Genomic DNA, 27,668 nt, shown 5'->3' on the forward strand with positions numbered 1-27,668 from the left:
ATACACTTTATTGATCCTGGGATACACTTTAGAGAAATTATATTCTGATTCCAAAAAATATATATTATCTGGACAAAGGTTTGAAAGCACAAATCAATTTGGATTTATGCATGGAAAATCAACCTTTGATACTATTTGTGTGGCTTTAAATTCCATCCAGAATTCTGATTCAAAGTATGTCATGGCCTCTTTGTAGATTTCAGTGGGGCCTTTGAAGTCCACAAAGCTCCCCAAACCTCGCCAGGCCACTTTGCCACCGTATGGTGGCAAAGTGGCCTGGCAAGGTTTGGGGAGACCAAGGTATCTGCTCCTATCTACTGCCGCTCCTATCTACTGCTGCTCCTATCTACTCCTATCAAAAAATTTTGGTTTCTTCAGGAATTTTGTTCTGTCTCAAGGTCTGTTATTAGAGGCTGTCCTCAGTAATCCGTTCTGGGCCCTGTGTGCTGGAACGTGGTCCTTGATTAGTGGCTTTCTGTGGATCAAGACAACATCCTTGAAGTTGCTTATGCTGATGACTTTATTATCTTAATTTTTGGACATTCTAGATTAGATCTGAAAAACAGGGCGAATGATATCTTAGAGGATCCTAATATATGGTGTTTTACTCACAAACTAGAGATCTCTATTGATAAGACAAAGTAGATGCTGTTGAGAGGGAATCTCAAGTTTGAACAGACCTCTTAATATTCAACTGAATGGGGAAACAATAAAAATAACAAGAATTTATAAATACCTTGGTGTCATTTTTAATGATTGGCTTAATTTCATTAGCCATTCTAAATTTATTTTTCGGAAACTTAAAACCTTAACTTGTAAAATTATTAAGTTAACTAGAAACTCATATGGTATTAAGTCTTCTACTCTTAGTTTGTATTACACGTGGTTTTATTCCAATTGTCTGCTATGCTGCTGGGGCTTCGGGTTCTAACTGTGTCTTTGGTAGCATTACAGGTATTGTGTCATTGACTCCCAATACAATATGGGATAATGTTACATTACCTTCTGTATTACAAAAGGAAAACTCTTACAGTTAATTTGAGAGGTTTCGCTGTTAATTTTGCCATTTAGGAGAAGGTTGCATTAAAAGAATTAGATTGCAGTTCTCCAGGGATTGGCAAAATGATTGGGTGCATTCTGGACTAGAAAGAACAACTTATAAATTTTTACCTGAAGTCTCTGACTATAAGAAACAGCATGCTTGGTTTATTACTGGACTGTTCCCTACCTTTCTGATTACTGGTCTTTGAAGTATAAATTTTAAACTGTTTGCCTTCGGACTATTTGATACTTCTCTTTGTCAGTGTGGTGCTCTTGAATCTGTTGAACATCTCATTTTTGATTGCCCATATTATGTAGATGTTATTAGTGGACTCCGCCAGGGTTCAGTGTTGAGTCCATTGTTGTTTTCTGTATTTATTAATGATATTGATGATGGTATGTCCGGCTTAATGTCCAAGTTTGTAGACAGTACGAAGGTCGGCAGGGTTGTTAATGAAACTAATGGCAGTATGCTGCTGCAATAGGATCTAGAAATGTTGAGCAGATGGGCTAAGAGGTGGCAACTGAAGTTTAACATTGACAAATGTAAACTACTGCATGTGGGAAGCAGTAACCCCAGAGTAACGTATCAACTGTGTGGTATTATACTGACAGTGGTAGGGAATGAAAAGGACCTGGGGTTAATTGTGCAGGCAGATATGAAGCTTTCTGAGCAGAGCAGATGGTCTGCAAGATTAGCTCATGGAGTCTTGTCAATGATATACAGGAATTTTTCTAGCAGGGATAAGGGGGTGATTATCCCCTTGTATAAGTCAGTGGTCAGGCCACACCTTGAGTACTGTATACAGGTCTGGAGGCCTCATTTTAAGAAGGATGTAGAGCTGCGGGAATGAGTACAGAGAAGGGCAACAAGATTAGTGAATGAAACAAAGGGTTGCTCTTACGAAGAAAGGCTTAAATTTTGCAAATTACAGTGTCTGGAGACTAGGCACTTGCGAAGTGATCTGATTGAGGTGTATAAAGTTTTGAATGGTTTGAGCATGCTCAATGCTGATGGGATTCTTCCTCTTGCTCAGAATAATCGCCTGAGATGGCATAAATTCAAATTGAGGAAAGACAGTTGTAGGATGGATGTGTGGAAGTTTGCCTTTAGCCAGCGGGTGGTTGATTGCTGGAACAAACTTTCATCTGTTGTAGTTCATGGCTTAAATGGATTCAAGGCAGAACTAGACACACATTTGGAGTGAGTGGATGGGTGAAATGAGAAGGTTTTTTTTTTTTTTTGGCTGATGCTATATAAGCTTGTTTTCTTGCATTATGTGCCTTTACTAATGCTAGATATAAGAAATGAATTGCAGCTGTTGACCATTGTTTTTTTTTATATACTAGGACTTTCTCATGAATAAGAATTTCAGTGCTTTTTCCTTGTTTGTTGAAAGATTATTAGCATTAGCATTAATAGAGGCATTTGATGCAAGAAAGCAGCTTATGCAGCATCAGCCAAAAAAAAAAAAAAAAACACTTCCACTTTACCCCTCTGTTCGTTCGAAATACCTGTCCAGCTGAGTCTTAAACTTATTTAGGCTATCAACTTCCACGACAAGTGATGGAAGTCTGTTTCACCAACCAACCATCCGCTGGCTAAAGGCAAATTTCCGCACGTCTATCCTACATCTGTCTTTCCTCAATTTGAATTTATGCCCTCTCAGGTGATTATTCTGAGCGAGAGGAAGAATCCCATCAGCATTGAGCATGCTCAAACAATTCAAGGCTTTATACACCTCTATCAGATCACCTCGCTGGTGCGTAGTCTCCAGACACTGTAATTTGCAAAACTTAAGCCTTTCTTCGTAAGAGCACCCCTTTGTTCCATTCACTAATCTTGTTGCCCTTCTCTGTACTCGTTCCAGCAGCTCTACATCCTTGAAATGAGGCCTCCAGATCTGTATACAGTACTCTAGGTGTGGTCTGACCATTGCCTTATACAAGAGAATAATCACCTCCTTATCCCTGCTAGAAAAATTCCTATATATCATTGACAATACACCATGAGCTACTCTTGCTGCCTGTCTGCACTGCTCAGAGAACTTCATATCTGCCTGCACAACCACCCCCAGGTAACTTTCATTCTCTACCACTGTCAGTGTAGTACCACAGAGTTGATACGTTGCTTTGGGGTTGCTGTTTCCCATGTGTAGTACTTTACATTTGTCAATGTTAAACTTCATTTGCCACCTCTCAGCCCATCTGTTCAACCTTTCCAGATCCTGTTGCAGCAGCATAGTGTCAGTAGTGTCCTTGACAACCCTGCCAACCTTTGTATCGTCTGAAAACTTGGACATTAAGCTTGATATACCATCATCAATATCATTTATAAATACAGAAAACAATAATGGACCCAACACTGAGCCCTGGGGGACTCCACTAATAACATTAGTCCACGATGAGCAGTGTCCATTAATTACCACTCTCTGTCTTCTCCCCCTCAACCACCCCTTTATCCATAGCCGCAATTTGCTTCCAATCTCACACTGCTCCAATTTGTGCAGCAGTCTTCCATGTGCAACAGTATCAAAAGCCAAGTATATAATATCAAAGTTATTCCCTGCATCCAGTTCTTCTGTGACTGCATCATAGTATCCAATCAAATTGGTCAGGCAAGACTTCCCCTTAACAAAACCATGCTGTGTCCGAGCTATAACTGAAGTCTTCTGTAAATGATCCTGCAGTGCTTCTTTAACCAGTGCCTCCATTAATTTTCCTGGAACAGACGTTAAACTCACAGGTCTATAATTACTTGTGTCAGCCTTTGATCCTCCTTTGTGAATTGGGGTCACATTTGCACATCTCCAATCTGTGGGTACCTCCCCTGAGTCCAAGGAAGCTCTCATAATTATGGCTAAGGGTTTGCTTACTTCCTTTGCTGCCTCCTTTAATATAACTGGATAGATCCCATCCACCCCAGGTGCCTTTCTTTGTTTATCTTCAACAATTTCTCCTCCACTTTACTCCAGTTATTACAAGATTCTCTAGCTTACTGCTAGAGTTGAATACACCTCTGGCATTCCCCTCTCTGAATAACTCCTCATGTGTGAATGTTGATGCAAAATATTCATTTAGTTTGTTATCTACCTGAGCAGGATCATCAACAGTTGACCCATCGATATCAAGTGGACCAATCTGATTCATCCCCTTCCTTCTGGAGTTTACATAAGTAAAGAACTCTTTGCTGTTTTTCTTTGCATCCCTTGCCAAAGATTTCTCGTAATCTGCCTTCGCCTGCCTAACCTCCTTTGTAACTTGGTTACAGATCAACTTGTGTCTATCATAGGCTTCTGTGTCATGTGTTAATTTGTATGTATCCCATGCATTTTTCTTCTCTGCTATATGCCTCATTAGTTCATCTGACATCCATTTAGGCCTAAACCTTGAACAATATTTCTTAGTTGGTATGTAAAGCCTAGTAGCTTCCAAGATAAGTTCTTTGAATGCTTCCCATTTTGCATTTGCTGTTGGTAACATCATCAGTTGGTCCCACTGTATAGAATTTAAATACTGTCTCAGTCCATCATAGTCGCCTTTACGAAAGCAATAACCCTTCCCTTTAGCCCTAATGGTAGTTACCTCTTTGAGTAAATCTCACTTCAGCACACTGTGATCACTGCCACCTAGTGGTTCATTTATCTGCAGATTCTTAATGCATGAAGAATCACTGCTGATAATCAAATCAAGAGTATTACTCCCTCTAGTTGCCTCCCGAACATGCTGATGTATAAAACAATCATCCAATAAATCCACAAAAGCCTTGCTAGTGTGTGAGTGACCAGCCCTCAAATTCCAGTCAATATCTGGGAGATTAAAATCTGCCATTATAAGACTCTCTGATTTACTGGCCCACTCTATTTCCCTATACAGTTTCTTATTATACTCATCAGAGTCATTAGGCCTATAGCACACTCCTACTCTCAATTTTGATCTCCCAATGTTTATGTCACACCAAACTGACTCGACACTGCACTGTCCAGCGATGTCGACTGGCTTCACTTCCTTGGATTTTATGTATTTCTTAACTAATAGCATAACCCCTTCCCTTCCTGTCTATCCTTTCTGTAGATGTTGTACTCCCCAAATTCCAGTTCTGCATTCCTTATATCTGTGTGACACCACGTCTCTGATATCCCTACAATATCTGCCTTTGATGTTTTGAGCAGTACCTCAAATTCATCAATTTATTTACTAAACTCCTAGCATTAGTGTACACGCAAGTATACATGCACCCTGTTTCTATTCTTAGCTACCCTAACACAACCCATGTGTTTACTTGTACCGCAATGACTCCCAGCAGTCTCTGAAATATCCTGCATCTTGTTTTTCAGGCTTCTGCTCATTCAAATAGCAGTGCAAGAATCTCTTTTACCTCTGCCAGTGGCTACTGTTAATCTATTAGTCTTTGTCTCCCCCCCAAGCTAGCAGTTTTCCGACCCACCTAACACTGCCTCGATAGCATCAGCAAATAAAATGAAGATAAAAAGCACAAATTTGCACCTTTATTACCTTACCAATTACAAAATTAAATGATATGTGAAAATTGGAAGAATATTATCCACAGGTTAGCAAAATAAAAATAAATTTATGCTTGCGTACATAGCTTAATTAATATACATACAGTAATAACTAAACACTAAACATAACACTTTAATCTGTTATTGAACATACTTTTAATCTTCTATTTCTGTTCACTGACTTTTGGTTGTAAAATTTAAAACAGTAAAAAAAGATGGGCATCAATCAGTAACAAGAACACAGCACATAGAAATTGCAACTATCACAATACATGCAAGTGAGATACAGAGTAAAAAGATTCTGAACATTTATTTACAGTTTTATTTTACCATACTGTAGTTATGGCTTCTTCTTTGCCATCTTTTAAAAGGAAGCAGACATTTTTAATGATTGAATTGAAGATTGAGATTTTCAACAGACTTTCAAAGGGAGAAAGCAGGTCTTTGTTAGTAAAATTTTGAGGTTGGAAAGTCAACCATAACAGACATTAAAACAAGGAAAAAATTTTAAAATTTGCATCAAAACTTGATTCAGGGATGGTGTAAAAAAAGAAAAACTATGAGAACAGCTAATGACCCATCCCTCGAAGATGCCATCCGTGGTTCACTCAGAGATGAAGTTTAGGAGAACCCATATCTGGACCATTGTTGTGTGAAAAGGCACTGGATTTTAATGTTTAACCATTTAAAAAAAGTTTATTGATCTTATGGAAAGTGAAGGATATTCCAAAGATGATGTATGCAACTCTGACAAGACTGGAATAAACTGGAAGTGACTGCCTCCAACATTATCATTAGTTGAGGCATATGATGCAAGAAAGAAAGCTTATACAGCATCAACCAAAAAAAAAAAAAAAAAACCTCTTCCTATTTCACCCATCTGATCACTCCAAATGATTGTCTAGTTCAGTCTTAAATTTATTTAAGCTACCAACTTCCACAACAACTGATGGAAGTCTGTTCCAGCAATCAACTACCTGCTGGCTAAGGGCGCCCCCGTAGCCAGGTGGGAAGGAGCAGCAGTGCGTAGCACATGCTTCTTGATTAGACCAGGGTTCGAGCCGTGACCACCAAATACGGAGGATACGGAAAGGTCAGGGAATGACCACCGCATATTCCCGGAGCAATATGGCCTTAGTTGCTAATGCTGGCTAAAGGCAAACTTTCACACACACATTCTACAACTGTCTTCCCTGAATCTATGCTCTATCAGGTTCTTAATCTGAGCAAGCGGAAATATCCTGTCAGTATTGAACCTGCTCAAACCATTCAAGGCCTTATATACCTCGATCAGATCACCTCGCAGATGATCTGATTGAGTTTATAAGGCCTTGAAACTGCCATCTGTTGTAGCGGAGGTCAACAACTTAAAGTTGTTGACCTCCGCTACAACAGATGGCAGTTTGTTCCAATGCCTAGTCTCCAGATGCTGTAACTTGCAGAACTTAAGCCTTTCTTCGTAAGCGCACCCCTTTGTTCCTCTCACCAGTCTTGTTGCCCTTCTCTGTACTCAATCTAGCAACTCTACATCCTTCCTAAAATGAGGCCTCCAGACCTGTATACAGTACCCAAGGTGTGGCCTGACCATTGCCTTATACAAAGGGATAATCACCTCCTTTCTCTGCTAACAAAATTCCTATATATCATTGACAAAACTCCATGACCTGCTCTGGCAGCTCGTCTGCACTGCTCAGAGAACTTCATATCTGACTGCACAATTACCCCCAGGTCTTTTTCCTTCTCCACCTCCCTGAGTGTAGCACCACATAGTTGGTACGTTTCTCTTGGTTTACTGCTACCCATATGAAGTACTTTGCATTTGCCAATGTTAAGCATCTCTTGCATCTCACTGTGAAACAGCTGCTCCTGGTTTAAAGTGAGTTACAGCTATGGTTTGCGCTGATGCCAGTGGGACTCATGCTTTGCCATTGTTGTTGATAAGGAAAATCAAAGAAACCCCGTTGTTTTAAAAATGCCTCCTGCCTCCCTGTGAGTTATAAAGTGCAAAAAATGCATGGATGAACTCAGAAGTGTTTGTAAACTCAGGAATTGTTGGTAAACCTATTGGTTTACCAACAATTTTATTCCAAACATCAAAAAATGCCATGAATGAGAAGGCAAATTGGGCAAGGTCTTGCTTATCCTAGACAACATGCCATCACATCTTTCAGTAGAAATTTTAAACAAAATAGATGATGGGTAAGGTCATGTTTCATTCACCAAACGTTACCACACTCCTCTAACTGGTGTACCAGGGAGTCATTGAAAAGTTGAAAAGAGAACTTACAAAATCGATTTTTGCATCGATTACTTTTAGCAGAATGCAACAAAGAAAGCATTGAAGTTTTTTTTTTTTTTTTTGTAATAGCTCGGTCTCAAGGACAGCTGCCATATGTTAGCTGACATGAGGGAATCACTCACTGTACAGAATTTAAGAAATGCTTGAAAAAACCTGTTGCTTATTACAGAAGAAACCATAGGAGATCAGCAGAATCAAACTGAAGGAGGTGCGGAACAAATACTGATTGAGACAATTAACTTGTTATTTCAATCCCTGGGTTTGAAGATTGCGATGAAGGTGATGCAAGGGCATGGCTGGAAAATGATATTGATGCTACAGGGTTTCCTGTTTTAAATGTAAATGAAATTGTGACATGATATATATATATATATATGGAGACAGGAAAGAAATTGTGATAAGCAACTTGAAAACCATCACAAGAGCATTTCTGACGCATTTGTTTGAATCCATAATCATTTTGTGAATGATTCTGGATGTGTTTGGGATCTCTTCACCATCACTGATTGCGGTTTGCAACTAACTCTTTGGTGTTTTAATTTTGCAAAGTCATTAAAATTTTTGGTAAATTTTATTACATTTTGCATATAAAGGACCTGAAATATATATTCAGAATTAGCATTAGTAGAGGCATATGATGCAAGAAAGCAAGCTTATATAGCATCAGCCAAAAAAAATCATTCCCATTTCACCTATCCATTCACTCCAAATGTTTCTCTAGTCTGCCTTGAACTTATTTAAGTTGTTGACCTCTGCTACAACAGATGGCAGTTTGTTCCAACAATCAACCACCTGCTGGTTAAAGGCAAATTTCCACACATCTATTCTCCAGCTGTCTTTCCTCAATTTGAATTCATGTCCCTTCAGGTGACTGATCTGAACAAGAGGAAGAATCCCATCAGCATTGAGCTTACTCAAACCATTCAAGGCATTATACATCTCAACGAGATCACCTCGCAGGTGATCTGATTGGCCACCTCTGAATCCAGTGATGCTCTCATAATTATGGCTAAGAGTTTGCTGCTTTAATATAATGGGATAGATCCCATCCATCATAGGTGCTTTTTTTATGTTTAGTTTCAGCAATTTCTCTTCCACTTTCCTCTCAGTTATCACAAAATCATTTAGCTCCCCATTAAAGTTTGATAAACTTCTGGCATCTTCTTCCCTAAAGAATTCCTCACGAGTGAATGTAGATGTAAAATGCCTATTTGGTTTATTGGCAACCTGAACAGGATCATCAACATTAAGTGGACTTAATGTTGATTATGTTGCTATATGTGATTCAGTCCCTTCCTTCTACTGTTAATATAAATAAAGAAGTCTTTGCTGCTTTTCTTTGTCCCTTTTGCCAGAGACTTCTCATAATCTGCCTTAGCTTGCCTAACCTCCTTTGTGACATTATTGTAGACTAGTCATATCTGAGATTGCAGAATAGTTTATATCCATAAGTCTTCTGTATCAACTGATAATTTATATGCATCCTGTGCATTTTTCTTCTCTGTCATGAGTTGTTAGTTCATCTGACATCCATTTAGGTCTAAGCCTTGAACCATATTTCTTAATTGGTATGAAGAGCCTAGTAGCATCTACGATTACTTCCCTGAAAGCTTCCCATTTTGAATTTGCTGTAGTTAACATCATCAGTTGGTGCAACTGCATAGAATTTAAAGTGTCTGAGACCACAGTAGTCACCCTTACGAAAGTAAAAGCCCTTCCCTTTACCCTTGACACCTGTAGTTATGTTGGCAGGCGCCTCCGTAGCCAGGTGGGCAGGAGCACCAGTGCGTAGCACACGTTTCTTGATCAGACTGGGGTTCGAGCCCGTGACCACCAAATACGGAGGATGCGGAAAGGTCAGGAAATGACCACCGCATATCCCCGGAGCAATATGGCCTTAGTTGCTAATGCTCCTAAAAACCAAATAACAATAACAGTAGTTATGTTGGCTAAGGTAAAGAAGGCCAACACAAGAACCACGGGAAATTTTGGTAAACTTACCAGGCAAATGTGATTCCTGCTACTGCAGTTTCTCCCTGCATTCTCAGTAAACAGATGGGGCGTGTTATCGGTAGTGGCAGTAGAAGTTGATAATGATGTATTGATTAGATTTTTTCATTATTAAAAGCAGATTATCGAAGTTCATGAGTGGGCTAAAATTTGCTTACGGATACACCCTCCCCTCCAGACTGCCTCAGCCTTAGGATGTTTATCCCCCCCTTCCCGCTGTTTTAACCCAATATGAAAACGACGTCTACAGATGGTGCGTGTTATAAGTAGTGGCAGTAGAAGTTGTTTTCCTTTTGGGTTAAAACAGTAGGAAGTGGTGGATAAACACCCTAAGACTGAGGCAGTCTGGAGGATGTATACCCATAAGTAAATTTCAGCCGTGAAGGCATTACATACTCCAATAATCTGCTTTTAATAATAAGAAAAAACTAATCAGTACATCGTTATCGACTTTATTGCCACTACTGATAACACACACCATCTGTTTACTAAGAATGCAGGGAGAATCTGCAGTAGTGGGAAACGAGTTTGCCCAGTAAGTTTACCGAAGTTTCCCATGGTTCTCATGTTGGCTTTCTTTACCTTCGACGTTATGTCTTTAAGCAAACCCCACATCAGCACACTGTGATTACTGCCACCTGCAGATTCTTAATGCATGAAGAATCACTGCTTATCAGATCAAGAGTATTGCTTCCTATTGTTTCCTCTCTAACTTGCTGCTGTAAAAAATGGTCATCAAATAAATCTCAAAAGCCTTGATTGCTTGCTTGACCAGCCTACAAGTTCCATTCAAAATCTGGAAAGTTAAAATCCCCATTTTAAGACATTCTGTTATGTTCTTCGGTATACTCTTAAGTCATTAGGTCTGTGACACACTCGTACTCTAGTTTTTGTTTTCTCAGTGTTTGTCAAACCAAACTGACATCAACTGACAACATTGTATTGGCCATCTGTGTCGACTGACTGTACTATAAATAATAAAATACATTATATATCAAAATTATATAATGAAATTGTATACAGTAAACCCCCGCTATTCGCGGGGGTTACATTCCTGAGAAATGCTGCAAATACTGAAAACGCAAATACTGAGTTATGGCTCCCATAGTAATAAAGGGGTTCCGTTCCAAAGTATGAAATATATAAGAAAAACTAGTCTAAAATTTTGTCTATGTATGTATGTATTATTATTTTTTATTTTTTATTTTTTTTTTTTTTAGGAGCATTAGCAACTAAGGCGATATTGCTCTGGGATATGCGGTGGTCATTCCCTGACCTTTCCGCATTCTCCGTATTTGGTGGTGACGGGCTGTATGTATTATATGTACCTTCATAATATGACTATGTACATAGACAGTACATAGTGAAATGCAAGCATATGGCATCGAAATGAAAATAAGAAACAATTTAATATTAAATGTAATATTTATTAGAAATTTCAAACCAGCACCTTTGCTAGCAAAAAAACTTATCCCGACAGTGCTATCACCAGTTTCGCTAAAGTGTTGATAAAGGAGTTTTGCCTTTTCAAGAATGATGAGTGAACTTAACGAAATTTTATTTTGAGTTCGGTCTTCTATCCACAGATTTAAAGCTTTTTCCATTTTTTTCTAATTTAACATCACGAGTTACAGAACAAATTTTTGAAGCAATTAGCACGTTTTCACAGACACTATGGCGGATTTTTTCTTCCGATTTCTTGATTGATCGTACCGCTGACTCATTGATTTTATAATATTTTGCCACTGAGGAGACACTTTCACCATTAGAAATTTTGTCTAATAACTCAATTTTATTTGCTAATATCATCACCTTCTTTGATCTTTTCACATTTCCCTTGTTATTCGTAGCCATATTTTTGTGCGGGTTAGAAAGAATGTGTCCAAATAAAGTCACTTTCTTCTGTTAACTCGAAAAAGTGTTTTCCACTGCAAAACGGTAGATTTATCACTTTTGTAAGCATATCAGTTTATTCAATTTATAAGCATATAAATTAAAAGCAAACGTTGAAATCTTCCATGACAAGCGCATAACACATACTGAACAAGGATTAGCGGGAAACATCCACGCTCGCGATTTTGTCACCCCTCTCCCACACCCACTGAGCGCTGTTTTGACCGGGAAAGATAATTTTACCCACGCCCATGTTTTTTTATGGCGGAAAATGTTCACGGCGCTTTAAAATTCACATTTTTTTTTAGGTTTCATTTTATATTAAATCGCGAATACAGGTACCGCGAATAGCGGGGGTTTTACTGTATTTGTGGTTTTTTTTTTTTTTTTTTGGTTTTTTTGTTGATGCTATGTAAGCTTGCTTTCTTGCATTGTGCTTTTCTAATGCTAACTGTAAAATGATTATAAACTTATAATAATTGTAAGAACTTATAATCCAAAAATTCTTGTTGATTTTATGATAAAATACTCCAGTACACTTGACATCCATTGGCAGTGGTTGTATAACTGGGTTAGTAACCTAGCTCCTTGCATGAAAAATATCTGATCTATTGATTCCAGATCCACCAACACTAGATGTGTAACTGGATAAATAATGTTGGTATTACTCCTTATGTTAAAAATATGACTTTAATCCAAAGTATAGGTATAGTGGTATAAATTAAAACAGTTAATGTTTTGATATCAGCTATTTAGAGGTGATTAAAGTAGGATTAGTGAAGTAGAGCCAGATTTCAAAGGTTTTTAGTATATTGTAAAGTTTATTTTAATAAGTTTTTTATCCCCATAATAGTTTGATTTATTTTTTTATATTATAAATATAATTTTTTGAAAGTTTGTTTTATTAATAATTAGTAAATTTCATAATGGTTATTAAAAGATCTGCCTCGAACACTTTGTCAGAGGGGACTATGACTCATATGGAAATAGCCTATGGCGATTTCCAGGTGAGTCATGATTTTATCCTTTGCAGAACCTGTGGCATGTATTCCAAGGTCGACCTAGTGGATAATTCTAGTTCATTTGGAGATTATTTTCTTTTTCACTATTGTTAGGAGTGCGCCGATCTTAAGTTACAGTTTGGTGCACTTCTAGATTAATTTGAGTCACTGAAAAAATGGGTTCTTGCCCTTGAGAATAATGTAACTGGAGACTCACCAGGGACTCAAGACTCTAGCTCCCAATTTGGCCACCAGAACAGAATAACCAAGTGCAAACTACTCTGGTTCAAAAGGACTTAGTTCTATTAGGAGACTCCACTGTCAGGGAAACGGGAAATTTTTTTTTTTGTAATAAGAATAGATGGACTAGAACCAGGGTATGTCTGCCAATAGCAACTATGATGATGTCACCAACAGACTGTCAGATTTTAAGGGGATAAAGAGAATATTATTATTCATGTGCGGACTAATGACATTAAGCATACACGATCTGACAATTTGTTAGACAAATATAGGACCATGATGAAGAAATATCGCGAGTTAGCTGACAATGTCTATGTGTCTGCAATTTGCACGATAGGAAGGATTATATGCTGAAAGCCTTGTGGATTAACTCAAGACTTAAAGGACTCTGCAAGGCTTTTGTAGGGAAATTTCTATCAGCTTGGCCTGCACTCGTAGATAGAAGGAATCCGTTTTGTAGAGACGGGATACAGTTAAACAAAGGCGGTCAAAAGTTTTTGCCAGTATTATTGAGGATACGTTAATGGGTCAGGGAAACTGCTAGTTTGGGAGGGAAAAGAGTAATATGGATATGCATTTATCTGATAGTATTGCTCAAATTAACTTGTGCACATACCTCAAGATTTGTTTGTTACCGCAACAGAACATAGCAGCAAGATGTTGTGAGGGCAAAAGCGTTTCAAATGAGCAGGTAGCAAATGCCAGGAAAGCGAGCTTAAATAACTTTAGGGGATGTGTCAGGATAGTTAGCTATACAAGAACACTAAGTCTTAATTGTTTATAGAGTAATGTCAGAAGTGTCATAAATAAAATGAGTGAATTCAAACTGCTTGTTAGGACAAGTAATGCTGACATAATAGGGCTTACAGAAACGTGGTGCCACCTGGAGATAAGGGTTGATGAGTTTTAGTATGGTATGTATAATATATTTAGGAAGGATAGGGAAGATAGAAGGGGTGGTGGGGTTATGCTTCTTATCAAAATGCAGCCTGAGCGTGACAAAAGCCCTCCCGGATTCAGATGTTTTGCTTGCTAATATAGAATCTGTATGGTGTGAAATAGTTGGAAGCAATGGTATAATGAGAGTGGTCACAATTACCTGGCCTGTAGATTATGATGAGAGCTTCTACATGCCAATGGAATGGGCAAGTAAGTGTGAATGTCTTATTATGGACGATTTCAATTTGCCTCTAATTGATTGGAGCAAATGGGAAGGAAACTCCACATGGGAGACAATTTTTAAATCAGCTAGATGATTGTTATTTGTATCAACATGTCAGGGAAAGTACTAGGGAAAAGAACTCTAGACCTCATCATCAACACCCATGAACTAGATGACATAATAGGGGTGACAGTACAGAAACCAGTAGCAGGAAGTGATCACGGAGTTTCTGCGATGGATGATGAAGAGAGAGGTAGCAGTGGTTAAAAGCAAAGGAATGGGTTATAATTTCAGAAAGGAAATTACGATGCCTTAGGGTGCTACATGGCCTCTATTAACTCGGTAGATATCTCACAGAGAGTGAATACAACTGAATTATGGTATACCTTTAAAACATTTATCACAGAAGCCTTGAATGCTTATATACCGTTAAAAAATACTCCATGAGGAGGATTCCAAGTTGGATGAATAGTGAAGTTGCCAAATTACTTGAGCAGAAAAAGATGGCATGGAAAAGTAACAGAGCAATAAAAAAGTACTGAAGCCTATAACAGCTACAAATTGATCTGTAATGATGCCACTGAAAAGTTCAGGCTGGCAAAGACAGATTATGAGAAATCGCTAGCAAAGAGGGGGATAAGGAATTCTTCACATATATAAATGCAAAGAAGAGAAGGACAAACCAGATTGGACCCTTACGTAATGGACGCGGGATAGTATTAAATACCCCAGTTGAAGTTGCAGATGAACTCAACAGTTAGTTTGCATCAATATTTACAAAAGAAAAACCCTTCACATCAATGAGAAATTCTGGGAGTGAAATTGAAAAAAATGTAATTAATGATGTTGAAATTTCACACATTTATTTAATGAAAAACGTTTCGAGCCTACAGTCCAGTAAGGCTCCTGGGTTTGATAGCATTTTCCCTATAATCTTAAGGGAGGTGGCAAGTGAGTGCATTGAACCATTGAGGCTAATTATGAGAGCATCACTGGACTTGGGAGTGATTCTGTTGGATTGGAAAAGTGCCAGTGTATTTCCAGTACATAAGGGCAGTTCTAAGAGTGAAGTGGGAAATTACCAGCCGGTTAGTCTAACTTCAGTAGTAGGGAAAATTATGGAGACTATGATCAAGGGTGGCATTCAGGATCACTTAGATAGAAATGGAATTCTGAAGGATACTCAGCATGGTTTTGTAAAAGGAAAATCATGTTTAACTAATCTGGTTAGCTATTTTGACAGGGTCACTCAAGAGCTGGACTTGGGAAATAATTTTGACGTTTATTTGGATTTCAGCAAAGCATTTGACTCAGTCCCACATGAGCAGTTACTTTATAAACTGGAACAGTTTGGAATCACAGGGAAAATCCTTAGATGGATAGCAGGATGGCTTCAGGGCAGGAGGCAGATGGTTGTGATAAATGGTTATTCCTCAAATTAGGTTGATGTAAGAAGTGGGGTTCCCCAAGGATCAGTATTAGGACCATTATTGTTTTTGATTTTCAGAAATGACATCAATGAAGGAATAGAGGACGTGATGTCTAAATTTGCAGATGATGTAAAGGTTGGTAGAGTAGTTAATGATTGCCGCCAAGCAGAGCTTCTTCAGAATGACCTAGATAGACTTTAGAAATGGTCAGAAAAATGGCAGCTATGCTTTAATCCAGCAAAGTGTAAGGTATTGCACCTGGAGAACAGTAACCCCAAAATAATTTATACACTTTGCTAAGTTGAACTAAAGCTGGTAGCGGAGGAAAGCGACTTGGGTATTATGATAAGGTCAGATATGAAGTTTTCTGAGCATTGTAACTTGTTGCAAGGAGGGCCCATGGTGTCCTATTGATGATTTATCGAACGATCGCTAGTAGAGATAAGGACGTCGTAATCCCATTATATAAGGCTATTGTTAGACCACACTTGGAATACTGTGTTCAGGTATGGAGACTGCACCTAAAGAAATACATTGTTCTTCTTGAAAGGGTCCAGAGATGAGTAACTCGCCTGGTGAGATCGGGCATCCATGTGAGGAAATACTTTGAATATGGGGGTTGCAGAGCCTGGAAACTAGGCACCTTAGAGGAGACTTGATTGAGGTGTTTAAGGCTCTGAGAGGCATAACCAAAATGAATAAGGACGAAATTTTCATGGTTATAAATGATTCTAGATCTAGGGGCCATAATTTCAAGTTATGGGGAGAGTTGTTTAGACTGGATTGCAGGAAGTTTTATTTTAGCCAGCGAGTTATAAATTACTGGAATAAGTAACCTATATAGGTGGTAAAGGCTGACAGGCTTCCTTGCACCATGTGGCCATTACTAATACTATTTTCCTTGGTAGATTTTTTCATGTGAAGTTAGTCTGTTTTAGCATTTGGTTTAAATTTGTAGTACTTGTAATGTAACTTTACTTTTACTTTGGTGTTTAAGCACTTCAGCTCACATACTGAAGAAATTAAAAATATTCTTAGTGCAAACTTATGCATGAATGATTAATGAATTGATATGTAAGTTTTTTTTTTTTTAATGCAGAGATATTCTGAAATAATCACAATAATCTTCCATAACAACATACACAAAATAGTTGGTTGTTGTAGTTCTTATTAAAAGCTTTTTTTTAATGTATTATATTTTTTATCTCAGGTAAATCAGCCCCAGATGATGTGCAGTTATCTCAATTGAAATTGAAACCACGAACAAAGATAATGATGGTAGGCAGCTTGGAAACTGAAATAGCGGATGCGGTAGCACGTCCTGATGATATCCCAGAAGTTGTTAATGACTTTGATATTGATGAAGAAGAAGTTGCTGTGGAAAGTAGGGATATATTTTTAGCAAAAGTTGAAAGAAGGATTAAGGAATATAATATAAAAATTATGAATGAACCCCGTCTAGGAAAAAAGTTGCTTGTCCTTGATATTGATTATACTTTGTTCGGTAAATATATTACTGCAGACTTTAGTCTCATTTTTTAGTTCTAGTAGAATTAAATTTTCCTTGGTTGTATTATTTTTTAGATATATAAGCAAACTCCTTGGACAAAATTAATGACATGCACTTCCTTTATCAGTGACATTTCCCAACCCTCTTCACCTTGCCCAGCAGTTATAGTGCCCCTTACCTAGTGTGGGAACCTAAAAACTTATAGGTCAATGAAAAATAAACTTATGGGTTGTTTTTTTGTTATTATTTTTATGAACAGGGTTTTTAAAAATAGCTGAAATTAATATGCAGTTTAAGTTAAAAATTGAAACTCCAGAGTTATTTGATTTACAAAGTTTTTTACTTAGATATCTTAGCAAAAAAAATTGTTTTGATATTAGTGACACTTGTGATAGCATGTCCTGATGAAAATTTTCAGATGTTTTTTAAAATCAGGTATGTACATCCAAGGACACTGCATCATGCAGTCCTTTGAATGTAGATAAATCACATCATATCAAATCCTAGAAAACCATTCTCTAGAAATAATAAAACTGGCTCAATTCCCACTGCATCCTGAAAGCTTCTATTACATTCAAATGTAAGTGAATAAAGGTTATTGCTGCTGCTGATAATTCTTGTCATTGCTTGTTAATTTTTTTTTTTTTCTGAATAAAAATGTTGAAAGTTATGTGATCTGAAATGTGAAATCCAACTTATTTTTAAATTCATTAATTCCACTTAAAGTATCACATTATACATGAGATACCTTTGTCTTTTCTTTACATTCATTATGTGAGAATGTCAGTATTTTTCCCATATTATCACACACTGATATCTTTTAAGGGTGGGAATACCCCCATCATTCTCACATAGTGCAATAAAACCATTATTTTTTCCTGTTTAACTGTTTTTTGATAATCATTTTATATCTTCATCACGTGCATTATATAAATGTAAATATTTTAATGTTGCTATATATAAAATATTAATGAACAAAATCAGGAGCCAGAATTCTCAGATATAAACAAAGTCTTGAGTTTGGCCTGTCATAATTTTTTTTACATCTGTATCGCTTATCTTAAATAAAATATGCTGATTGTTTAGAATTCTAATAAATTTTTTTTATTGAAAGAAACAAATAAGTATACAGATTAAAATTTTTAGTAAAATTGAAACTATATCAAGCAAGTAATTAATAAGCTTTCTAGCATTGGTGTTTTCCTGAAAATTTGTTCTGATCAACCAGAATATGCTTTGCAGTCCACCATGAACTTAAAAAAAAACCCAAAAAACTGAATAGTAATGATGAAATGAATAGTAAAACAAGTACCATTGACCATCACTGGTTAGTTTTTTTTTTAAAATAATCATATTTTCAGTGCAATTGCTATCGAGTGTTATTAAAATTATTATAAATTTTGTTTCAAAACAGCAGTGCATTATCCTAAAAAAAAAACATCTGCCTAGGCCCCAATCAGAGGGGGGCCCAAAATCACTATTTCAAAAACTTATTGCTGTTTTTTTACTAACATTTTTAAAGTGATTTTTATCAGAAACTGAACTTTCCCTGCCAAGGTATTACTTGAATTTTACTAGAACTTTACTTGAAGATTAATTTGAAAATTGCGTTGTTTTTTTTTTTTTTTTTTTCAAAAATGATTTTACCAATTTTGATGAATTTTATATTTAGTTCTAGTGTCATATAATTTGTTTGTTTTGTTGTCACAATAAAATGAAATTGAAAATGTACTTATTATTTTTTTGTTTAAATGGGGCCCCCAAATTCCATTTTGCCTTGGGCCCCATGAAGGTATAACACACTGCCACTGGGTTTCAAACAGGCTGTAAACATAAATGTTATTAGAATGAAAATACAGGCATGCACATGCCCATAAACCAAATAGTTTTTGGAAAGTACTAAAAATTGACAGTTTTTGAATATATTCTTGAATAAAAATGGATTAAGTGGTTCATTGGACCATTCACAAATTATATAACTTTCTTTATTAATGCTTCCCCCACTCCTTACAACACTTCAAAACAGACTTTATTTAACCAGATAGAAACTGAAAATTTTCATAGAATTTTTGTGAGTGCTTTATTTATTATATAGTATGTAATTTTGCTGTTTTGTAGCATTTTTGAATTGTTGCAGCATTAAAAGCTTGTGTACTTCCTTTTCTTTCCATTAGACCATCGTTCTACAGCTCAGTGTGCTGCTGAATTAATGAGGCCCTTCCTTCATGAATTTTTAGCAACTGCATATGAAGACTATGACATAGTCATATGGTGTAAGAGAAAAATCCTATATTTGTTTCCACAATAATTTATAGACACTATTGCCTTTCATTTCATTCTAGAAATGAAAGGTAATGATGGTTATTCTTTGTGTATTATGCATTTCCAAGATTAAAAATGTTTTCTCCTGCCTCTTAATTAATAATGATAGGCTACTATGAAAACTACTCTACAGTATTGATAAAATATTGTAACTGTTCTTATTGTAATACCATTTTTAGAGATTTGAATTTTTTACTGAAACTTGAATCCTGATTTCATTCTGCCATTAATATTTTTTGTAATGATATTATTGTTGTTTGTATTGTGAAATTTGACTTTTTTATATGTAAATGACAGTAAACTCCCAGTTATCCAGGCCCATGGAAGCACAAATAATTTAAAAGCATTGGTAATCCAAAATTATCTTATATTTAAATGGTGTATACTTTATTTTTATGTTTTTATATAAATAAAAGTAATCATAACAAACTTCAATTACTGTGCATTTCTAACATAATATACATCACGACAGAATATAAACCGAACCTCAGTATTTTGTAAAAGTGCCACATGCTGAATTATAGTGTAGATTATGTTCAATGTTGAACTAGTGGCTGAAAGGTATCTGGCACAATTTTAAACCTTTGCTTAAAATATTTTCATAATAACATTAATTTTCATTATTATTATCATCATTAATAATTTCTGTTATTGTAATAGTCATATTAAACCCTCACAACTGACTGTTAACTGTCATTTCAGTTTGATGCTCCTACATGCGAGTATTTTAGAATGAAAAGCCCCCCCCCCAATCTTGACTTATGATCTTTATGAACTGAATTCAAAAATTGTGAGATTGACTCAATGTGGACTGAGGAGGGCAGAGAAATTTTTGGGCTTTCTTTTCATTATGGCTGAATTAGTTGGCCACTGCAAAGGTTGCTTGACAAAAATATCTGGTTTTTCTTCTATCAAATTAGAAGAAAATTATTCTTAAAGTAAGGTGATTTTTTTATCCAGATCCCGCAGTTATGCACGCCATGGGCAGCATGTGCTCATATAATCAGCTCTGTCGGCTGCCTATATGCAGTCTCTCTCTACTGCAGATCTGGCGTCGAGATTGACTTCGCCATTACATATCTCCAGGATGTCCAAACTACCCTAGCAGGACAGAGGATCATAATAGGTGCCGACGTCAACTGCCGATCCCCAGTCTGGCACAGCGCCACGCCGGACCGGCAAGGCACCAGAAACGTCCAAAGACTGGAAGAGTTCCTGGCTAACTCAATACTGACGGTTAAAAATCAACCTTTCTGCCTCCCAACCTTCTGTAATACACTTTGGGAGGCGACCATTGACATCATCCTAACCACAAGAAATATCGATTCCCATGTGACCGACTGGACGGTGCAAAATGCTTGGACCACATCGGATCACCGTACCATCACCTACGGGATACAGAGAACCACAGCAAGAACCGCAACAGAAAGGACGATGCTAAACAGATTTGCAATCTCCAAAGCCAATTGGGAACTCTACCGAGAACAGCTTATTAGTAGAGCCCAACATGATAGAAGAGGGCAAACCAGACAGGATGGCCAAGAAATAAGAGAGAACCCAGACGAACTGCAACAAATAATAACAAACATTATAACCAAGACAGCTGAAGTCGCCATAAAAAGAAAAACGCTTTCGAGCAAGACCATGCCCTGGTGGACCCCAGAGCTGCAACGACAAAGGAGATTAGTCCAACAAAAAAGGAAGGAATATCAGAGAGCACGGAGGTCGTGGCTGCCTGCTGAGGTCACTTACCTGCGCCGCCAATATACAGTACTGAGAAATACTTATACTGAGAGTATAAAGAAAAGTAAAAAGTCTTCCTGGGAACGACTGGTCTCAACTAAAGGTAATGAGAATCCCTGGGGAGTGGTCTACAAGATCACAACAAATAAACTCCCGAGGGGGGAAATAACCACAGCAGCTATAACGCCACAACGCACCCTCACCACAACATGGGACGACTCAGTGGCCAACATTTTGAACACCATTATAAAAGACCCACCGAATATACTCACGGAAGACCAACAAGCTATCATACAGGCAAACAAGACCTATAACACCCAACAAATGGAGCCGCCAATTACCATGGATGAGCTACAGGAAGCCGCAACACAAATGCGCAACAAGAAATGCCCTGGCCCTGACCTCCTGGACCCAGAACTCGTTAAGAGGGCAGTGGAGCACATACCGGAACCCCTGCTGCACCTCTTCAACTGCTGCCTCAGAGTGGGCCATTTCCCAACTAGCTGGAAAACAGCACATCTCAAGCTCATCCTGAAAAACCCAACTAAACCACCTGAACAACCAAACTCTTACCGTCCCATAGCGCTGCTATCAACACTAAGTAAACACCTGGAGAGAATACTACATCGAAGAATACTCAGCCACTACAAAGAAGCTAACCTAGAGTCACCCAGACAATATGGGTTCAAACCCGGACTCTCCACAATTGAAGCAATTCGGAACCTCCTAGAAAGCGCAGCACAATGTAACGAAAAGTACTTCCTGGTAATTGCAGTCGACTTTGCCGGGGCGTTCGACACCCTCTGGTGGCCGAGCGTCCTGGGCAGACTCCGCAAGGCAAAAATCCCCATGAATTTATATAATTGCATTAGATCCTACCTCTCAGATAGAAAAATCAGGGTAATGGCACCGTTCCGGAGCCTGACAAGATCGGTCCGCAGGGGCTGCCCACAGGGATCTGTCCTGGGGCCGCTCCTGTGGAACATCGTTTTTAATGAATTCCTGGCACTCGACTTGGGTGATGTCAACACACAAGCTTTCGCGGATGATCTCGTCCTAACGGTGGCAGCGAGCTCTAGATCACAGTTAGAAGCCCGTGCGAACCATGCACTACAAGTACTCCAGGACTGGGCAAACCTGCATACACTGGAGATTTACCCGACCAAAACGAATTCAATTCTACTGAGAGGAACACTCAACATCAGACGGCCGCCTCAGATAAAAGTAAGGGGAAGAACAATCAAACTAGCAAAACATGAAATACCTAGGCATTATCCTAGATTCCAACCTGTCCTTTAAACAACACCTCTTATAGATATAAGAGGTGTTGTTTAAAGGACAGGTTGGAAAATCTGAAGGAGAAGCTGAGAAAATACGCAGCACTAGTAGTCAGAGTAACACACAGAGACTGGGGACTAAACAAAAGAACATTATCCCTCTACTATAAAGCGATTTTCGTCCCAGCAATTACTTATGGAGCCCCAATATGGTACGCCAAAGCAAGAACCGCAGTAAATAAAAGAATCCTTGAAACCATACAGCGAAAAATACTCCTCACCATCACCAGGGCATGTAACACGGTGAGTACCTGTGCGCTGCAAGTCCTGCCGGGAACTCTCCCTCTGGACCTGGAGGTGGCGAGATGTGGGCTGCTGTACTACCTGGCAAAGGGAACACCGACCACGTTTGATACTTTTACACTGGACCCTACAAACAACCACCAAATGGAAAAACAGAAAATCATGGAACACCTGAAAGAAACTTGGCAGGGGAGGTGGCAAGAGACGACCAAGGGTGAAGTCACACGGAAATTTATACCCTACGTAGACAAGACCTATCCAAAAGCCCCCAAATGGTTCTACCCAGGACTGAACACCACCTTCCTCCTGACGGGCCATGGGCCCCTTTAACGCAAAACTGAATGCACTCGGACTGACCGAGGACCCAACTTGCACCTGTGGCAACATATCATGCACAAATGTGAATACTATGAGGAACAAAGATCAGTACTCATCACCAGTATAAAGTTTGTACCAAAAGACAATGAGCATCACCTCCTGGATTCGGAAGACGAGTACACCGCGTTCAGCCGCTACGCCCAGGACATCTTTAACAGACGGAGAACGGAAATTGCTATCCGCAACAATATGGAAACATCTGAATAGAAGAACTCCATTGAAACTAACCAAGGAGGAGGCATTCAAGACTACAGCATGAACATACCATATGACTACAACCGATCAGAAGAAATTACCAACAAAGATAACTCTCTATTCATGACCTGGTGCAAATGGCCAGGACTGATGCTCTCAACGAATATGACTACCTGAATTGACATCAAAGCAGTACTACAAACTGAGCAGTCATCACTCCTCTTCCTAACCCCATAAAACGAACACGAGACAAGTGAGACTGAACTGAACATCCAAAAACCATGACTGTGACCGCAGTAACCCACCTGAAGTGATTCTGAACTGGCAATCAAAAACCATGACTGTGACCACAGCTACACTGTTGCCTCGCCTTTTGGCGATCTGGGTTGGACACCTAGTCTGGCCCACTTTCTCTCCATATCCTGGTGGGGGGGACCGTTCCCTCCCCTCCTGCATCATGCCCATGCCGCACTGATATCTGGGGTCGTCTTCCCTATTGGCCTCATACTTCTGTCTTTCCCCTCCAGTCTTCAGTCTTTCCCCCACTCTCTCTATACATCACAGTGTACGCCCCACACGACAAAAACTTAAACTTCCAAATTATAACAGCCAAATCGTGCATCAATTCCGAAACTTAACCTCATTAGCGAACCACCCCTTAAAATCGCATTATTATTATTATTATTTTTTATTTATTTATTTTTTTTTAGGCCCTAGCCACTGAAATCTCAGGAAATTAGGTGGCAGGGCGTACCAGAGTAAATAATTATGCTGGGTGTACCTGGTCTGCCTCCACGGGGCTGAGTGTGGGCAACGTTGGGCCCCATCAGGGGTGTAGCGGGGCTAAATGGCCAGAGGAACAATGATACACAACACAATACTTTCCAAATCCCATACACTTTTAAATCTCTGGCCTTAACAGTGAACTGTTACACCCACAATGAAAACAACGCGGAGATGGGGGAAACCCCTGGTGCCGTTTGACATGAACACACTTTACACTTTATCCATTTGGATCCAAATCCCATGGTGTAGGTGTGTGTCAACACGCAGTTAACATGTTAAAAATAAATTATGTGCATAGTTCCAGTAGTTGTTTTGTTTTTTTAAAACTACAAAAAACTGTTTGTAACTGTACTTATTTATTCCAATTCCTTTAATAACTTACCTAAAACAATAGAAATACAATGAGCTTTGAAATTATAATTTTTAAATAAAATAACATTGGTAACAGTAGTATAGATTTTTTTGCTCACTGAAAATTGTGAGCACAGTTTTATTCCCTACCTAATGGAAAGCCACTGTTATGTTTTTTCCCATGCCTCAGAGCGCTCAGAAAATAGCATTATACTGTAATTTTTTTTTCCACTGTAATTTTTTTCCCATGCCTCAGTGTGCTCAGAAAATGACATTAGAAGTACTGTAGGTGCTTTATTTGTTAATATTTCATTAATATGTGCTGTTATTATTATTAATATAACTGTTTTATGTAGATGGTGTCAATAATCCTGATTCCTTTCTACTACTACTACACCTGTGGAAATTTACTACTACACCTGTGGAAATTTTACATCCCAAAATGAGAAGCAAAGAATTGCTGACTTTTACAAGCAAACATCTCATGCTTCTTTTAGTGTTAAATTTGGTGGACAAGACATCATGGGCTCCACATTGTCTGCCATCTGTGTGTTGAAAATGTGAGTCAGTGGGTTTTATTATGGGATGAAAATCCTTTGCATTTGGTGTACCTATTGTGTTGCATGAACCCTGAGGCTACACTTCGGATTGCTGTTATTGTATGTGCAGTGTTACAGGATATAGCAGCAATAGTAAAGCTATTATTAGCTGTTTTTCTTGTGACAAAGATGTACCAATTTCAATTAAATCTTAGAACTTTGATAGCATGAAATCGGATTGCCATCATTTACCAAGTTAGCATAATGAATGTAAAGAAGACATGAGCCGAATGAATTGACCTGGTATGATACTTGGATCTACCAAAGAATTCAGTAAAGCTCTTAGGCTCCAGTTTGAGTTAAATGAATTAGTTGGCACCTGGTACTTTGTTGCTTGGTATAGGTGTAAATAGGTACAAAGAAAAAAAATTCATTCCCTTCTGCTACAAGTTAATATATACATATATGTATTAACTATGTATCTTCTTCAAGAGGAGTGTTTCTGTTTACAATGGTTCTTCAGCCTACAAGTTATTTTTTGGTAGGAATTTTTACTCACTATAAAGTGCAGTTCAAGGTGTCTTGGTCAGAGATATATATATATATATATATACAGGAAACCCTTGATTAGTGCGGTTAATGAATCCTTGAAATATACCGCACATATTAAAACTGCACTAATCAAACTTAAGAAACAATGGGAATAATTATAATGAATCCTTGAAAATTATGAAATTGTAAAAATATATTTTTTCTTACTCAATACGTACCTATAATGCACTGCATAGTTCTTAAATTATTAAGGAATAAATTTAAAAAAAGATAGTATGATTTAAATTTTATTTTTCGCAAAAAAAACTTATCTAACTTCAATTGAACAGTGGTAGCTTTCTTCCTTTCCTCCATGATCTTGCGATAACAATCAATTTGCTTATCTAACCCTCAACGAACGTTCATGCTTCTCTCTGCATCTGGATCAATCTCTAGTATGAGTTCTTTTGCTTTTTAAAGTGTATTAAATAGTTCAAGTTTTTTGAATGAAATTTCTTTGGGAGCAAATTGCTTTTCTTCTGCTTCATTTTCGTCGTCTTCCTCGTATGCATGTTGATGCTCAATTTCAAGAAGATCGTCGTTACTTAAGTCTTTTGAATGCGATTCCAATAATTCTCTAACGTTTTCTGAATCTACTTCCTCAAAGCCGAGGTCTTTTCCAATTGTAGTAATTTTATCAATAACTTTGTTGACAGGATTAATGAAACCGCAAAAATCATTTGCGCATTCAGGCAAAAGATTCTGCCAGACAGCTCTCATGCAGCTGTTCGTCATTTCTTCCCACGATTTGTGTATGTTCTCAACTGCTTCTTTAATATCATAATATTAAAGAAGTTTAATATTAATAATAAAAGAATAAAAGAATATGAGTTACCAGAGCAAATTTCAATTTCAGAGTGGTATGGGGTGCTGCTGTCGAGCATTTTGGAGTCGATTCCCATTCATTTAAGTTAGAAGACCCTGGTGAGTGCGTATCACGTATTTGCCGCTTTAGGCGCCGTTGTGATTGCCAAGCACCGCAAGAAAAAAACAGCGCACTAATCAAATTTGATAACGCATATATTAAGGGGATAGTATCAAAAAAAATTTGGGCACTAATTAAAACCGCATTGTTCAAAACTGCATTAATCAAGGGTTTCCTGTATATATATATATATATAATTATGAATAAAAATTAAAATTAAGTAAAGAAAGAAAATGGATTTGAATTTGAATAGAGATAAAATGGAATATCAATAATATGAATTATGGATCAGGGACACTGCAAGAGCAAAGGTACCCTACAACCATAATGTATATATAGAAAATTATTTTAATGTTATGTGCAAATCTTTAATTTAACTTATGCTAATAATGAAAATACCGTGTACCCTGGGAGCGATGTATGTTGAATAAAGGGGGGGAAGAACGGAAAAGAGTAACGTTATAAACAAAGTGCGAATTTTGAAAAATGTAAAATTTGAAAAGAACGAAAATAGAAATAGCAGATTATTGAAAAGAACGACCAAAGTAGAAATAGCATTGCAGTATCTTTCATAATTTCTGTGTCATCTTCAGAGGTCATCCACCTAAATTATGAAAAAGAAACAGAACTGTCAGAAACAGAAGTAAGAGTATTGCTGTTCTTTTTCATAATTTAGGTGGATGACCTCTGAAGATGACACAGAAATTATGAAAGATACTGCAATGCTATTTCTACTTTGGTCGTTCTTTTCAATAATCTGCTATTTCTATTTTCGTTCTTTTCAAATTTTACATTTTTCAAAATTCGCACTTTGTTTATAACGTTACTCTTTTCCGTTCTTCCCCCCCTTTATTCAACATACATCGCTCCCAGGGTACACGGTATTTTCATTATTAGCATAAGTTAAATTAAAGATTTGCACATAACATTAAAATAATTTTCTATATATATATATATATATATATGTGGTTAATTTTTGTTATTAATAATTTAATAAATGTACTGGGTGTTATGTATGTCTCATCACAATGGAGATTCTTCATTGATAGTGTTGACAAGTGTAAAAGTTTAGGTTAATTTAAAAGAGGTGAAACATGATTTTACTCAAGGAGGTAACTACCATCAGGGGTAAAGGGAAAGGTTATT

At 37.6% G+C, this 27,668-nt stretch overlaps 1 protein-coding gene across 1 annotated transcript in view; it reads left to right on the plus strand.

The window, feature by feature from the left end:
• Window positions 1-27,668, plus strand: part of Ublcp1 (Ubiquitin-like domain-containing C-terminal domain phosphatase 1) — an 82,903-nt gene that overhangs the window by 15,338 nt on the left and 39,897 nt on the right. Inside the window, exons 2-3 of the mRNA XM_090372034.1 lie at window positions 16,813-17,106; window positions 19,287-19,385. Of these exons, the coding sequence (XP_090228160.1) occupies window positions 16,813-17,106; window positions 19,287-19,385 (393 nt within the window). The remainder of the gene's footprint in view (window positions 1-16,812; window positions 17,107-19,286; window positions 19,386-27,668) is intronic.

Source organism: Mastigoproctus giganteus, chromosome 4 (assembly GCF_048544385.1).
Source record: "Mastigoproctus giganteus isolate SK-2022 chromosome 4, ASM4854438v1, whole genome shotgun sequence".
Lineage (NCBI taxonomy): Eukaryota > Metazoa > Arthropoda > Arachnida > Uropygi > Thelyphonidae > Mastigoproctus > Mastigoproctus giganteus.